Below are 16,229 nucleotides of genomic sequence, written 5' to 3'. Positions count from 1 at the left end.
AAAAATTGTTAATACAAATTGCTAATATTACTAATAAAATAAATGTAATTGTTAGAATTAGATGAATGCTTTGAGATTATCATTTTCCTAGAATAAATATATCAATAAATTAAATTAGATTAAATTACTTGTACCTGCACTACTTACATATATATTCATCCTCCATATTTATTATTATTATTATTATTATTATTATTATTATTATTATTATTATTATTATTATTATTTTACTGTTTCTGGTTTGTTTTTATTTTTTGTACCATCCAAGTAAACTTCCTTGTATTGTCTAAAAACTCTACTTGGCCATGAAAATGATTCTCATTCTGAAATAATTAAATCAATAGATTTATTTTTTTTCTGGAAGCTTGATCTTTTTTTTTTTTTTTTTTTAATGCATAAACTTATGCTTTATATTTTAGTCGACGATATTTGTAACAGATTTAGTCGACTAAAATCTTAATATCATTGAGTTGAATAACTGAAATAGTCCTGAAGAATACATCTTGACTAAAACTCAGTTGCATTTTAGTCGAAGAATCATGACTAAAAAACTAAATCAAAAATTTGCTGTCAAAATTAATACTGGTAAAACCCGGCGGGAATTTATCGGGAGTATCTGGCAACGCAGGAATCACCGGGAGTTTACACATGTGCTACATTTGGTTTATCGTGAGTGGTATGAATTTATTTTGACAAAGTCGGCATATTCGTCCCTTTAGTTGTTTTTGTCGGCATCATGTTGAAGTCTAAAACCTTTGTAAAGAAGACTCGGTCGGGTGGGGTGATAAAGGTGGTCCGTGAACACTACCTGAGGGATGATATTTGGTGTGGGAGTGAAGCCTGTTCGGAATGCAAACAGGACTCCACGGTGCTGCAGACGGACGCGTCCATTGAAAGCAGCCTGTGTTCCTATCCTCATTATCTGCTCCCTGACTCCAACGTGGTGCTGCATCAGGTAAATAAACAACTTTAAACACCCCGGCGACGTATTATTATGATAACTTGCGTTTCACCTTCAGTGTGGACTCGTGATATGTATTGACATAGATAATTTACAAGTATTGTTGCACTTTAAGTATAGACTGCTTTTATTAAAGACCAAGAACGTGAATCCGACTGGTGTTGCGGTTCGCATGGTGTCCAAGCTAACTGGTGACTGACTTCCGTCTGCGCTGCAACGACAAATTGTTTAACAACTAAATTGTGTTAGTGCTGGGCGATATATAGATTTTTCTATTTTGGAGATATAGAAAAAACTGTTGCTATTGATACGGAAACGTACGGATAGATTGACAGTCAATCAGTACGCAAAGCCCCTCATTGGCCAGTTTAGGAGACGTGTTAGGTGCACCACGTGACTTAAAGTTCCATCAGTTATATTTTAGCTCATATTTATTTTTAGCTACCCCTCCAACCTTTTTATTTTAGCCCTAACCCTAACTCTAATACGTTTCTGTGTCAATAGACATTTCTTATAGAAAATTACAAAATTGCCTATATATACATATGTATTTGTATAGCTTTTTTGTTTTAAAATTCTTGTATTTTATTTCCAAAAAAGCTAAAAGTGGGACATTTTGTGCAATTGTTTAATAAATGTGCCATTGGCATTTAGCATCAGCAAAACCCAGAATTGTCTTTCTGGTCAGACTTTATTTGAATTAAAATAATCAAAATTTATATTGTATATCACAATTTTGACAAAAAATATCGGAATATGAGTTTTGATCTATATCGCCCAGCCCTGATGGCCTGGTTATTCTTGTATATTAATAACTCAAAACTATATCTTTTAACACACCTTTAATTAATTTTCGTCACGTCTTGTTAGCATCATTTAATATAATAATGGGAACAAATTTCAAAATTGTGTCCGATCCAATATTGATAATGGATGTTGGTCCGATATCAGCAAAAAAAAGAGTATCTGATTATATCGCCCTGCATCTGAATTCCCCAATATTACATACATTTCTTTTATTGGATTCATCGAGGTTAAACTTATTTTTCAGGGTCTTCTAAAATATTTGTATTAATTTAATTACATTTTAGAATATTCTTATTATTAAGGTTATACATTATTTAACCTTTGGTTTATAATAGATAGTACATTTTTCTCATACTTACTGTGGCTTACCGTTGTTCTGTTCGAGTAATATCACTTGACATTCCACACAACAAAATATGTTCTAAAAGTATGTATGATCTATGCCAACATCGTATTGTTTCGAAATCGGCATCAGCCAACTACTAACTATAGCAATGTATTTTACTTTTGGTTGCATATGATGTCCTCCTCTAAAAGAAGCAAAACATTTTCTTATTTTGAAACTTCCTCCTTATTTTTCACTGTTTTGATTAGGGGTGTCCTGATCCTATATTGATATCGGTCCAATATCAGCTAGAAAACGAACTTTGGATTTTATCGGACTGCATCCAAAATCTCCGATATATTATGTTTATTCAGTTGTAGAATTCTTTAGATATCATGTTGAAGGTTAAAATGTATGTAACGATTGGTAAATAACAAATGGGTCAGTTTTTCTCGTACCTACTGTTGCTGACTATTGTTCTATGTTTGCGTAACATCACTTGATAAAGCCTTTTCTAACATTCTACTCTACAAAATAAGTAATAAAAGTATGTAAGATTTGTGCTGATATTGCATCGTTATTGGTATCGGTCAATACTCAAGGCTGCAATATGTATCGGGGAAAAAGTTGTATCGGGATGTCCCTAGTTTTGATCATCTTTTTCCTGCAGATCGACGTGTTGGAACATCCTGTGATTCAAAACGTGATCATTCTTCAGACCGTTGTGCAAGAGGTTCGTCACCGCAGCGCACCCGTCTATAAACGACTGAAGGACATCCTACATGAGAAAGAAAAGCACTTTTACACCTTTACCAATGAACACCGCAGGTATCTAACATGAAATAATAAACAGTTATATATTATATATTGTTTCTTACCTTACTTACTGTTAAAAGTGGGGGCAATGGACCAACTCAAGCCCACAACCCATCAAGAGCACAGACTCATGGAAAAACTTTAAAACACTCCACAACACCCACCTTTTCAAATGTGCTTTTCTTTTCTTTTTTTATTGTTATTTCTTTATGTTTATCTTATGTAAAGCAGCTTTGAGTCCCCCAAAAAAGCACTATATAAAATGGATTTATTATTATAACTTTTAATTAGAATGAAGCTTTCTTTATTGAGGAAAAAAACAGTTTATAATATCTTTAAAAAGAGAGTTAGGGTCAGTAAAAGTACTTTGAAATCATGTGTAATATGTGATATACAGTGATTACATTCACAATAATTGTTATTTATATACGAAATACCTGAGATAGGAAAACTATGAATTAATTTGCCATAGGTATGATGTAACCTAACAAAATCTACCTTAAAAAATAAAATAACAAAGGAATGACATAGGCTGATTTGAAAATTTGTTTGACAAATAATAATACAAATACTGTTTTTTATTATACATTATATATTTTAGAATTTTATGTTAAGGTTTCATTTATTCAGACAACTTGTTTCAGGAAATTTACCAACAAAAAAAGTTGTCTGAATTAATTAAAACTTAACATATTATTAAAAAAAGAAGACAAAATAAACTTACTGTAATTATTATACATTTTTAATTATTGCCCTCTATCATTATTTTTTATTCCCTATGACATTAAGTATAAACTAGTCTGAATTTTTACGGTTTTAGTTTTGAAAGACATGAGGTTTTGATTCTATGTTGTGGTTTTTTTTTTTTGTCTGTTTCCCTCCAGAGAAACATTCGTTGAGCGAGAACCAGGCGAGAGCGCCAATGATCGCAATGATCGCGCCATCCGTGTAGCAGCAAAGTGGTACAGCCAGCACCTGAACACAGCTGAGACCCAAGCAGAGGGTCTCAAAGTGGTTCTCCTCACCAACGACCAGGGGAACAAACAGAAGGCAGAGGAGGGCGGCCTGCTCGTGTTCAAATGTAATTACACTTCAGAAGTTCTACCAGATATAAGCATGTATTCACGTGGCTCATCGTGGTTTCTCTTACACTGTAGGTGAGGAATACATCAAGAGTTTAATCGCAAATCCTGAGCTTGTTGATCTTCTGGCTTTGTCTAACGATGACAAGGTAAACTCGCTTTAACCGTTCTATCCAATGCAATTCCATTTATTTATGAAGCTCGATTAAAAACAACACAGTTGACCAAAGTTCTGTACAACAAGACAATAAAAATATAATTATAAATACAACAGTACAGTGGCATCACATAGTACAATTGGAACAGTCAAAGTCACCTTCAACACTGGTTAAACGCCAAAGAGAACAGGCGTGTCTTAAGGTGTGATTTGAAAACAGGAAGGGAGTCGGCCTGTCGAGTGTACAGAGGCAGCTTTATAGAATTCATTTTCACGGAAAGTCAACTTCATTTGTAGGGATGTGCATTGCCAAGAATCTGACGATATGATATATCCCGAAAAGGGAGGGCCAAAATATTGATACGACGATATGTCACGAAGTTTCTTCTAGCGGTACGTTATCAATTCACGGGCGCCAAATATCAATATTTATTTATTTATTTTAATTTTTTTCTCTTATTACACAAGTTAATTATAGGAATGAATTATGTTGATGGAATCAAATGGACAGAATCGGCGTGAAATGTGTCACCGTGAGGCAAGGAAAGTTTTTTTTAATTATTTTTTTTTTTATGGGGAAGTGTTTCTGGGCAGCGCTCATTAGGTGCACCGCCCTCCCTCTCCCGTCTTGGCTGCATTAAACACCACCTGAAACCCCGTCTAAACTGCCAAAAAACTGTGCAAGTCATCACTGACTTCTAAATACTTTGCTGTGCTTGTAAAACTCCGTCCGTTTCTCGTCAAGCGCTGAGGCACTCTGTGCAGCTTCACCTGCTTAGTGTGCATTAACATCTCATCAGAGCTACAGAAGATCCGTGGGAAAAGTTGCGCGTTGTGGACGAGACCATCAATGCCAGGGTAATGCACTGACTGAAATGTGTATTTTTCATATGCAGTGAAATTTTCCAGTTTTCATAAAACAAGTTGATTCTGCTTGTTAAGCAGCAGTGATATGTGTCAATGTTTACAGAGAAGTTAATACTAGCTCTGAAATGAGTATTTTTTGCAATCATTTTGTTTTTAATGATTTAAAGTTCATTTTCACAAACCTTATGAACAATATTTTGGTGAAGCATTATTTTGTATCAGTCTTCCCTTATAGACTTAAACATAACACAAGGACATGTGACGAGTTGTGGTCAGTGTGTGTTAAGAAGAGTCACTGTGCAGTATACACTTAGTTTTACTTGACTGTCATTCATGTGAAATTTATTGAGAATGTTTTCTAATTCCTGTGAAAGAAATTCAGTGCAGTAGATAAATTCTGAATTTCTTCAGTGACACAGATATCGTAATGTAATGTGGACAAATTTCCCGTGATATATCAATTATCACCGAATTGCGATATTGTTAGCATGGGCAAAAATATCGTAATGTATTGTATTGTGAGGTACCTGGCGATACCCAGCCTATATTCCGATATACAGTATCGCAATGCTAAACAGTACGATATACCGTACCTTGCGGTATCAATAATTTCAAAGTTCACCATTTCAAGTAAAAAAAGGTATGAAATACAATTTTTTTCATGCTTCATTTTAAACTTGCGAGAACAAATAAATAGTAACTAGTAACTAACTGTAATTCAAATACCAATATAAAAAACAAGTGGTATGTTTATCAAACTGTCAAATTACATTTTTCAAAAAAGTTGAAATTTTGCTTCTACAACAGATTCTGATTCTGTTAATTTTTTTAATTCTTTAAAAAAATGAAATAAGTATCCACATATATCTATACAAGTGCCCAGTATGTCAACTTCCAATCTAAAAATGCATTGAGTAGTGAGGTAGTTCAACAAGGTCTGATGTGGTTCACTTGCATTTACATGCTATGCATATGATTGCGCAATCAGTTTCTTCCTGTGTCTGGAAGAGTGCGGACGTGTTTGTCAGAGGCTCCGGGAGTGCAATACTCCCGTCTGATAACACGACCTTGACTAACAGCGAGCAGCGAACAGCTGCATCTGAAGGGGGCCAAAGACAGCCTGAGCCTGGGAAAACTGGGCCCAGACCATGCCTTCAACAAAAAAAGCAAGTCTAATGCCACCACCGGAACCAGAACCTGATCCGGCTATGGAAGAGCTTAAAGAAATGATTGAGGACATGAGACAGGACATGAGACAGGATCTCATGTCCTTAAGACAGGATCTAACTGCGCAGATGGAGTCCATAAGGAATGCCCTGGAGAAATCATTGAAAACCATGGAGAATGATGTCAAGGTACTGAAAGAAGAAGACTTTACTAATTACATGTACACAAATGGATTAAAACCTCTCATAACAAAACCAACCAGAATTAATAAACACAGCTCAACACTGATAGACAACATCTTCACAAACATACAAAACACAGATCTAAAGAGTGGTATATTAATAAATGACATCTCTGATCATTTACCAATATTTATGATACTAAACACGAAAGAGAAGAAAAACCGTGAAAATCATAACACACAGACATACAGAAGACTGGAAGGAGACAAAAAAAAAAAAAAAAAACGTTAATGATGAAATTTATGAAGAAGATGAGAATGTTTGACAAGGGAAGAAACGAGGTTTGATGTAAAATTATGTGTTCAAATCAGGGGACGGATCTGGATAAGCATAATGCTTTTTTCCGTCGCCCTTTCCGGCATGCAAAAGGACAAAAAAAAAAAAATGTGATTCTGCTCTGAATGTCAAAATGAATTTCTGTGATTGCAACCATGTCGGAAATGAACTGAATAAATAAATAAAATAAATCAATTTTTTTTTTTTTGTTAAATAATTTAAAAAATTGATTTGGACATTTTTTTAATCGATACAATAATCGCACAGTGAAATATTGTGATGTATCGCAGAATCGATTTTTTTTCTGACACCCATACTCATTTGGGCAGTGTGAACACAAAGTCTGAAGTGCATCATGCATGAGAATTATAGAGTGTTTGTTTTGGCCATTCTGTGTGTTTGTAATCAAATTTACACATGGCTGTTGCAGAGAAACAGTGAAAAGAAAGTTTAAAAAACATTAAAAACAGCCCATAAGCAGAGAATAGGGGAAGACCTGTGTGGATGTTTGGGGAAATTCACTGGAAAACCAGGTTTTAGCAAATTTAGGGCAGATTATGCAGCTAAGAGTTCCCTTTTTGGTGTTTTTTTTTTTTTTATCATCCTCGGCTTTTTCTCTCTGCTCCATGTTTTCTTGCCCACAGAACGAGATCACCAGCAGTAAAGTCTTGTATCCAGAGCACTTGCCTCTGTCCAGGGTCCAAGCAGGAATTAAGAGTGGCTCCTATCTTCAGGGAACCTTCAGGGCCAGCAGGGACAACTATTTGGAGGCTACTGTCTTTGTCCAGGGGGAAGGAGACACCAGCACAGAGGTTTCACACAGTCTTACAATAGATGTTTAGATTTTTCTTCATCTGGGAAATTCTCATTATGATGTTTAATTTGTTTATTTGGTCATTTTTAGGTTATCCTCCAAGGATTGCAGCACCTCAATAGGGCTGTGCACCAGGATGTTGTTGCTGTGCAGCTGTTACCACGAGAACAGTGGGTGGCACCGTCCTCAGTCGTGATGCAGGACGAAGGTGCAGGAAAAGATGACGGTGTTGAGGAAGATGAGGAGGAAAAAGTGGTAATTTTTTCCCCCACAATTTAATTAATAAAATAGTCTGGATAGGTGTTTGTTTATTCATTCCAGTTAGGGCTGGGTGATATGGACCAAAACTCATATCTCAATATTTTTTCTCAAAATTGCGATATATGTTATAAATTTCGATCATTTCATTTCAATTGAAGTCTGACCAGAAAGACCATTCTGGGATTTTTGATGATCCAAATGCCACACAGGCACATTTACTAACAAACAGCTGCACAGTATGTGCCACTTTAGTCTTTTTCTCCTTTAAGGGACAGCACGTGTGAGTGAGTTCTGAAGTGTCGCTTGTTTAGGGTAAGGTCTGTGTTAGAAAGCATTCAGCAATTCATCTAACTGTGCTTTTTATGCTGTTCTGCAAAGTAGTGAATGCAGCCACTTCTAACGTAGTATTTTTTAAGTAAATTAAGCTATAAATGTGTGTATGTATATATATAGACAATATTGTAATTTTTTACATCCTCCTAATAGAAAACTCGATGTATCTTTAATTTTTATATATCGCCCAGCTCTAATTCCAGTTGAAGCCAAAATCAGCACAATAGCCTAATGTTTGTCTTTTTGCAGCCGAAGGTATCAATAGCCGAGTCGTCAAGGAAACCAACAGGAAAAGTTGTTGGAATCATCAAAAGAAACTGGAGGCCGTTCTGTGGAATGCTGAATGTCTCCCAAATCAAAGAGGTAAATGCACAATAGCTCACAATATTGCATTATACCAGAGTTTTTCAACCTTGGGGTTGTGGCCCTATTTTTGGTCGCCTGGAATTATAATGGGGTCACTTGAAATGCCTGGTAATTTATTAAAAAAAAATGTATTATTGATAAAAATCTATTGGGAAAAAAAGTCAATTTCAATATACATTATTTGATTCGTTCGACAAGTTATAGGAAGAAGCCTAGGCTTGTCCTCACGTTCTTTACCACTAACAACTGCCAAATCCAATGAAATAAACTACATTGGGAATACAAATTAATGCTCCAATCGAGCTATTAAGAAAAACAGAACAAAAACAAATAACGTGCACAGGCGCCATCAACATCTGTGAGATTTATTTCATTTTTGTACTTTTCAAAGATATATCTTTTGTATAAAAAAAATTAACTGCATTATTTTCACTTTCTCAATAACAAATCAAGTTCAAATAAAATGCATTATAAAAATATCTGAGATGGTACAATTTGTCATTAATTCACTAAAACTGTGATCAAAAACTAACTGTAGAAAAAAAAAAATTCTTCGGGGTCGTCAGAAAATTGTGATATTGAAATAAGGTCACAATCCAAAAAAGTTTGGGAGCCACTGCGTTATACAGTGTTTTGGTATCTGTTATCAGTTCGTTTTTCCTTCTGACTTTTACCTTTAGTCCACTCGTCATCTTTTCACCCCCGCTGATCGCCGCATCCCTCGCATTCGTGTGGAAACCCGTCAGTCGTCCACACTGGCAGGACAAAGGATTATGGTGGCCATTGATGGATGGCCCAAAGACTCTCGTTATCCAAATGTAAGTCATGCACTTAGTGACATTCATGAACATTCACACCACCGCTTCCTAAACAAGAAGCCGTTTAATAGCTGACTAAGTATCTCATTGCTTTCTGTCTATAAACCAAGGTATCATTTCTCGTTTCCTGTTCTCAGGGTCACTTTGTGCGAAGTCTTGGAGGAGCAGGAGAGAAAGACACAGAGGAGGAGGTTCTTCTGCTGGAGCATGATGTTCCTCATCAGGCCTTTTCTCAGGCTGTGCTCAGTTTTCTTCCCCAGATGCCGTGGGTCATCACCCCAGAGGTAGGGATTGGGTTATTCTGTAGGTTTTTCTGTATAATGTGGTTTGTGAATAAGTGAGTGTGGATGTGTGTGGTGCAGGACATGAAGCAAAGGGAAGACCTGAGGTCTCTGACAGTGTGCAGTGTGGATCCTCCAGGATGTACAGACATAGACGATGCTCTACACTGCAGAGAGTTAGAAAACGGAAACCTTGAGGTAGATATAATGCACATTTATGTTTTCAATTACCCATGTTCAATTACAATTCAGTTAAGATTAAAGTGCCCAGCATTTTCTCCAATTGCAATTCAATTACAATTATTTCTTATCCTCAGAAATAAATAACTTAATAATAGTTACCTTCTTCTTTTGTTAGTTTCCTGTTGGCAACTCTTATGATAATGGGTCATAAATCAGCTGTAAAATACTCTAAAAATAATTATCTATCATCTCATTTCTTTCTTATCTGTTGGTTACCTTGTTAGGCTTCCTAATCAATGAAAATGTAGGTTTTAATATTTTTTATGTGGGCATCTGATCTTTATTTTGTTAGTATACCCCTAGAATTAAAAAAAAAAAAAAATGGTAAAATGTGGGAAGGCTTGATTTGAAACATATTTTAATAATTAATTATATACAGTATGTGTAGAACTGCACATGGAACTGTAACATGGTTCCCCAAATTATAATTGACATTTTATTATAGAATTGTTGTAGCAATTACAATTTCAAAGTCAATCATCTAAACTCAGTTTCAATTATGACAGCAACAGATTTTTAAAATTACTATTATAATTAGGTCATAATTGTTATTAGTTATTAATTATACAATTACAATTATGAGTGACCCCAACCCTGACTTTTAATTTTTTTTTTACATCTTTATAAAATGTTTCCGTATGCTTCCTGTTTGCTGTAGGTGGGCGTACACATTGCTGACGTCAGTCATTTTATCAGACCAGGAAACGCCCTGGACAAAGAGGCAGCAAACCGTGGCACCACCGTCTATCTGTGTGGAAAGGTAAAGCAACACTGCACCAGTCTCAGACCATATGTTCATTTAGCAGTGAATTTAATAATTCTATTTTTCTTATTTTCATTCTTTCATGGTAAAGATCACAATTTTGTCACAAGGAATATTGAATTTTGTTACATTCCATGTCCAGAAAGGAGCAGGAAGAAGGAAAATCTCTTATATTGCCTGCCCCTTACTCAATCACAAATATGAAACAATTGGTCTGCCAAGTTTATACTAGCTGAATTAATATTACAGCATTATTTAAAATAATAAAGAATAAATAATACGTGAACAAATTCAAGGACTTGGACGCCTACTCTCAGCACCAAAACGGGTAAACAAGTAACACTTATCACCATGTTCATATTGTCTTAGGAGTCTCTTTTTTGCACATTCTTTCAAACTGAAATACATTCAAAATGCTCTTTATCTCAAATTTTGACTCCAACAACATCTGCTTTAAGATTGTTCGTGCAAATTGATTTTTGAAATTGAATTTCCTTCTGTAGTTCCCGTCCGCTGAACTAAAAACAAACAACTTTTGTTTCGGGTAATGCTCTATTTTTAGCTCTGAACATAACTGAGTGTCTGCAGCTCAATCAAATCTTTAAGTTTTAACGATAATTGATATATCAATCTACATACTGTCTGTAACATCTACCATTGTTGGCCCTTTTCTAATTGTGTTCCACAGAGGATAGACATGGTACCTGAGCTACTCAGCTCCAATCTCTGTTCCCTCCGTTCTAATGTTGAGAGGTGAGAACACACACTGCTACAATAATCAGCATGGTTACTTAGATTTTTTTCTATTTTTTTTTTAATTTGAAATGTATCAATCATAAAGTAGTTTACACAAGAGGGTTGTTCTTTCCTCTCCCATTGATGAGAACCAAGAAGCTTTAAAATGGTTCATCTGATGGTTTTCAGGCTGGCTTTTTCTTGTATCTGGGAAATGAACAACAAGGCTGAAATTCTGAAGACAAGGTTCACGAAAAGTGTCATTAACTCCAAGGTAGAGTATTTTTATTATTATTTTTATCAATACACAATCGCCAATTATATTTGCATTCACCTCAAAGATTTACAAAGTGAAGATTTTATGAGCAGTAACTGAATTATTTTGGTTTGGTTTAGGCCTCGCTCACTTACGCTGAAGCCCAGATGAGGATTGACGACACCAGCCTGAACGATGACGTCACCAAGAGCCTCCGAGGTCTCAATAAGTTGGCCAAAATCTTCAAGAGGAAGAGGATAGAAAAGGGGTCAGTAAAGAAACGCGTCTGAACGTACATAAACTACACAGTCCTTCTGTCATTGATGTAAATTTGCTTTTTAGGGCTTTGACGCTGTCAAGTCTGGAGGTGAGATTCCACATCGACAGTGAAACCCACGACCCCATCGAGCTTCAGACCAAAGAGCTCCTGTAAGTGTGTTGGGGAAAAAAATCTATATTTTTTCTGCATTGAAAGTGTCTATTTGTACGGTTGGTGTAGGTACAACCCCCGGTGCTATAGCTACGGTTATTGAAGTACGTCACAACAATTTTTAGGTTTAGAGTATGGTTTAGTCTTAGTCACGCGACCTAAACTGGCCAAATAGGGGCGGTGCGTACGGATAGATTGTTGGTATATTGATACGACAACCGTACGTATAGCCACTGCCTTCTGCGTTTGTGTGTTACTCTTGTTATATTTGATGTTAAATTTTCCTCTGTGTGATTTTCAGAGAGACAAACTCTATGGTGGAGGAGTTCATGTTGCTGGCAAACATTTCCGTCGCCCAAAAGATCTACGATGAGTTTTCAGAGTGTGCTCTGTTGAGGAAACATCCAGCGCCGCCGCTGTCCAACTACGACATCCTGTTCAAAGCTGCAAAATCCAAAGTGAGCAGACAATCGTGCAGAAAAATAGCTTTTTATTACTATTTTCTGTAAAAAGAAAAATTAACGTTGACAAAAAGTGGTGACCTTTTTTTGTCTCGTCCCCACAGAATGTAGAAATTCACACAGATTCAGCCAAGGCACTGGCAGACTCTCTTGACGTAGCGCGGGTGGATGGCTTCCCCTACTTTAACACACTGCTACGTATCCTAGCCACTCGCTGTATGATGCAGGCCGTCTATTTTTGTTCTGGGATGGACAGCGACTTCCACCATTACGGCCTCGCTTCACCAATTTACACACACTTCACCTCACCTATCAGGAGGTATGAAAGCAGATGATCTGCACATGTGGGCGAGATATTTTAACACGATATAGCAGTGGTCCTCAACCCCATTTTTATGTCACAAATTTCTAGTGACCCCAATTGGGAATTTTTTTCTATAATTAGTTTTTGATCATGTTTGTTATAATGTGTAACAAATAAAGTAGCCAGGATTTGTGCACAAAGGGACAAGATGTGCCTGGTCAGATATTTTATAATGTTTCTGGGTTATTTTTTCTTTCTTATTTTCTTAACACTGCATTTTATTTGCACTAGATTCATATTTGCGAAAGTCAAAGTATAGAATACACCAAGATGTGTGTTGTGTTTTAATTTGAAAAGGAATAACAATTTTTAAAAAATGTGAAAATATATTTTTAATCAGTAGTAATTTTAAACACATTCCAGGCGACCCCGAGGTTGAAAAACTGTATCACATGGAATTTTTTTTTTAATATGAATAAATATACAGCTAAATAATTATAATACTATTGACTTCATATTGGAATGAATAGCTTGTCTTGTATACTTCTATTTATTCACTTTAAATTAGATTTAATTATTATTAATTCCATTGCTAGCAGCTGCACTTTTATGAAGTTTATTAGAATTACTTCAACCTCTATGATTAAAATCCTTAAAATGTAGAGTATGTCATCAGAGCTCCTTTTCACTCCTGATGCTTTATATCATAATCCCCCTTGCTTCTGTGCTTTCTACCAGGTATGCAGACATCATAGTGCACCGCCTGTTGGCTGTAGCCATCGGAGCAGACAGCACATACCCAGATCTGATGGATAAACACAAGCAGTCGGTTCTTTGCAACAACCTCAACTACAGGCACAAAATGTCCCAGTACGCTCAAAGGGCTTCAGTGGCGTTCCACACTCAGGTGAAGTCCAATAGACACTCTGGATTCAGGGCTTTTATTTGGTTCGGAAGCCAGTGATGATAAACAATCATTTTTGTTTTCCTATCAGTTGTTCTTCAAGAATCGAGGAATATTAAATGAAGAGGGCTACGTTCTGTTTGTGAGGAAGAACGCAATCATCGTCCTCATCCCAAAGTTTGGCTTGGAGGGAACTGTGTTTTTTGACTCCAAAGATAAAGCTGCTCCATGTGTTGTGTTTGATGAAGAGGTACATTCACTAGATTTGGCTTTGTCTTTAATCCTTTAACACCTGTAACATTCACATCGCCGCCTGGGGGGTTTTTTTTTTTTTTTTTGCTTATTTTGTTTATAAAATGGTCAATAAATCCTATGGGGAAGTGCTTTTACCCTTTGTTCCATTACATCTTAGACTTCCAAAAAAAAAATTTCTTTCTTTTTTACAATTTCTTACATGTTCGACCAGTGTAATATCAGTTTAAAATGAAGAAAAACACAAAAACGAAATAGATTCTTTGAGATTTAGTAGGAAAAAAAGCTCACAAATAACAGATTTTTTGAACAAATATATAAAATTCAGAATGTACAGAACTATTTACAATAAAACAAATGTTTCCATGTTTTTAAATGGACAAAAACAGGCCATTTTATGTCAACTATAACAATTGCAAGCCGAAGAGATTTCTTTGCGGGCTTTCTATGAAGGAGATGACGTGATTGCCGTAATGTTTGTAGGTTGTCAGTAAAGCGCAACATGTAAACTTTCAGAAACAGTTGGAATTTTTCCAATAGAGCGATGGTACAGGATGTGTCGTCAGCGACATGGTAGGTGTTAAAGGGTTAAGAAACTTTGTTAACTTTTTTGTGTTTAAAAACTGTCTTAGGGTCCCACTCTGACTGTGGAGCAGCACACTTTCCACATATTTGACAAGGTGAAGGTCACCATTAGCCTGGATGCCTCCAACATTCAGCACCAGAAGATCCGAATGTCTCTAGTTCATCCAGTGGTGAGAAGGGATTTAAGTTCTAGTGATATCAAAACTTTACTGCTACTTTATTTAATTCAGATCATTTAAAATTAAGTTTATTTTACTTTGAAACATCTCTGTATTGTCACGTTTTCCCCTCCTAGATCCCAGGTGTGAGCGTTCCAGCTTCTGATGCTGAACCACAAGCCAAGAAACTAAAAGTGGATCGCTGATACTTTAAAGATGGTGTTGAGAACATTTTACGCAGCAAATAGTCACTTAATATGAAGGTTTCACAGCAGGGAGGAGCATTTGTAGTTTGCATCTTACCCTATATGTACTTTTTACTTTTAAACCTTTTTTTAAAACAATTTGAAAAAAGTTGTTTGATGCCATATATTGTGATTCGTGCTGATGAAAAACTAGTGGACTGAACTACTATGTCAATAAATTTTAAATCTGCTATACTGTTTTCTTCTCATGTGAATTTTTTTTCTCCATTCTCTGTACAAATATAACATTCCAGTAAAGCAACATCATTTGAAACTAGAAAAGTTTTAAGAATCCATCCATAAGTAAAAAGTATCCCCCACCAAATTAATACTCAAGTAAAGTACAGATATTCAAAAATACTACTTAAGTACATTTACTTCATTCATCAACACTAAATGTATGCATGTACAATACAGGAAACAGTTTGAGGGCATCATCAATGTGAATGGTTGCTAAGCCATGGCTGTAAGATGAACGAGAACCAAATGGAACAGTTATGGTTGAGATTCTGGAACCAGCCTGAAAGTAGTGAATTAATGGAACAATTTCACAAAGCGGTGAACATGACAGAACGAGGAAATAAAGCTGGAGTATTTTTTTATGGAATCAATGCTAAATGGACTAATAATGCAGTAAAACAGACTGCAGCATTAAACAGGTTTACAGGAACAATTCTCCTCAAAAACATCGACTGCTTTGGTTTCACACAAACTTATATGAAGTCTTTCTTATTGCCTTCAGTATTAAAGCCAAAGTTGGTCCAGATGACAATTATTTACCATCAAACTAATGGATAAATAGCTATAGAAATGTCTTCATTATCTTTCAGCAGTGATAGGTGTGTGAGAACATTTGTGGTTTAATTCATCACTCGCAGATTCCACCTTGGGCATTCATAAATAGTGGGAAATGATAGCTTCTCACACTAATTATTAGAGTTCAAACTGTTAATGTTCTCAAATATTAACATGACAATACCTGCTGTTTGTAAGAGATGCTCTGTTAATTATCAAAAGGATGTCAGAGCTGCTAAAAATAACTATTTCTCTGATATTGTTTTAAACAATTATCACAGACCATGTTTTGTTTGACACGATTAACACTGTCATTAACGCTCCTGCTAAAGATTGCTTGGTGTGTTTCAAACTACCTGTGAAAATGTTTTCACATTTGTTGTCAATAAGATTGACAATATTAGGTCACTGATTAAACCTTTGGTTTCCTCGAACCCAACACTTTCTGCTGTCTTTGAGCTTGTGTCTCTAGAAGTCACTTGAAGCCCAAAGCCTGGCCTGCTGACATTTTTCCCTCTGTTCTTT

At 35.8% G+C, this 16,229-nt stretch overlaps 1 protein-coding gene across 2 annotated transcripts; it reads left to right on the top strand.

The window, feature by feature from the left end:
* The first annotated feature begins 736 nt into the window (after positions 1-736).
* On the top strand, positions 737-15,032 carry dis3 (DIS3 exosome endoribonuclease and 3'-5' exoribonuclease). 2 transcript variants are annotated; one of them, XM_028467959.1, is made up of 21 exons: positions 737-955; positions 2,764-2,921; positions 3,794-3,990; positions 4,067-4,140; positions 7,345-7,512; positions 7,605-7,769; positions 8,358-8,471; positions 9,155-9,292; positions 9,430-9,576; positions 9,655-9,771; positions 10,475-10,576; positions 11,268-11,332; positions 11,504-11,588; positions 11,711-11,838; positions 11,913-11,999; positions 12,302-12,458; positions 12,566-12,780; positions 13,504-13,672; positions 13,761-13,919; positions 14,554-14,676; positions 14,802-15,032. In XM_028467959.1, exons 1-21 carry the CDS (start codon positions 737-739, stop codon positions 14,868-14,870), a joined length of 2,856 nt encoding a protein of 951 aa, XP_028323760.1. In that variant the 3' UTR covers positions 14,871-15,032. The 2 variants fall into 2 exon arrangements, with proteins under 2 accessions (XP_028323760.1, XP_028323761.1); XM_028467960.1 differs by lacking the exons at positions 737-955; positions 2,764-2,921; positions 3,794-3,990; positions 4,067-4,140 and adding an exon at positions 5,313-6,370.
* The last annotated feature ends 1,197 nt before the right edge of the window (positions 15,033-16,229 follow it).

Source organism: Gouania willdenowi, chromosome 15 (genome assembly GCF_900634775.1).
Source record: "Gouania willdenowi chromosome 15, fGouWil2.1, whole genome shotgun sequence".
Lineage (NCBI taxonomy): Eukaryota > Metazoa > Chordata > Actinopteri > Blenniiformes > Gobiesocidae > Gouania > Gouania willdenowi.
Note: the sequence above shows the minus strand (reverse complement) of the source record. Positions and strands in the feature narration are given on the sequence as shown.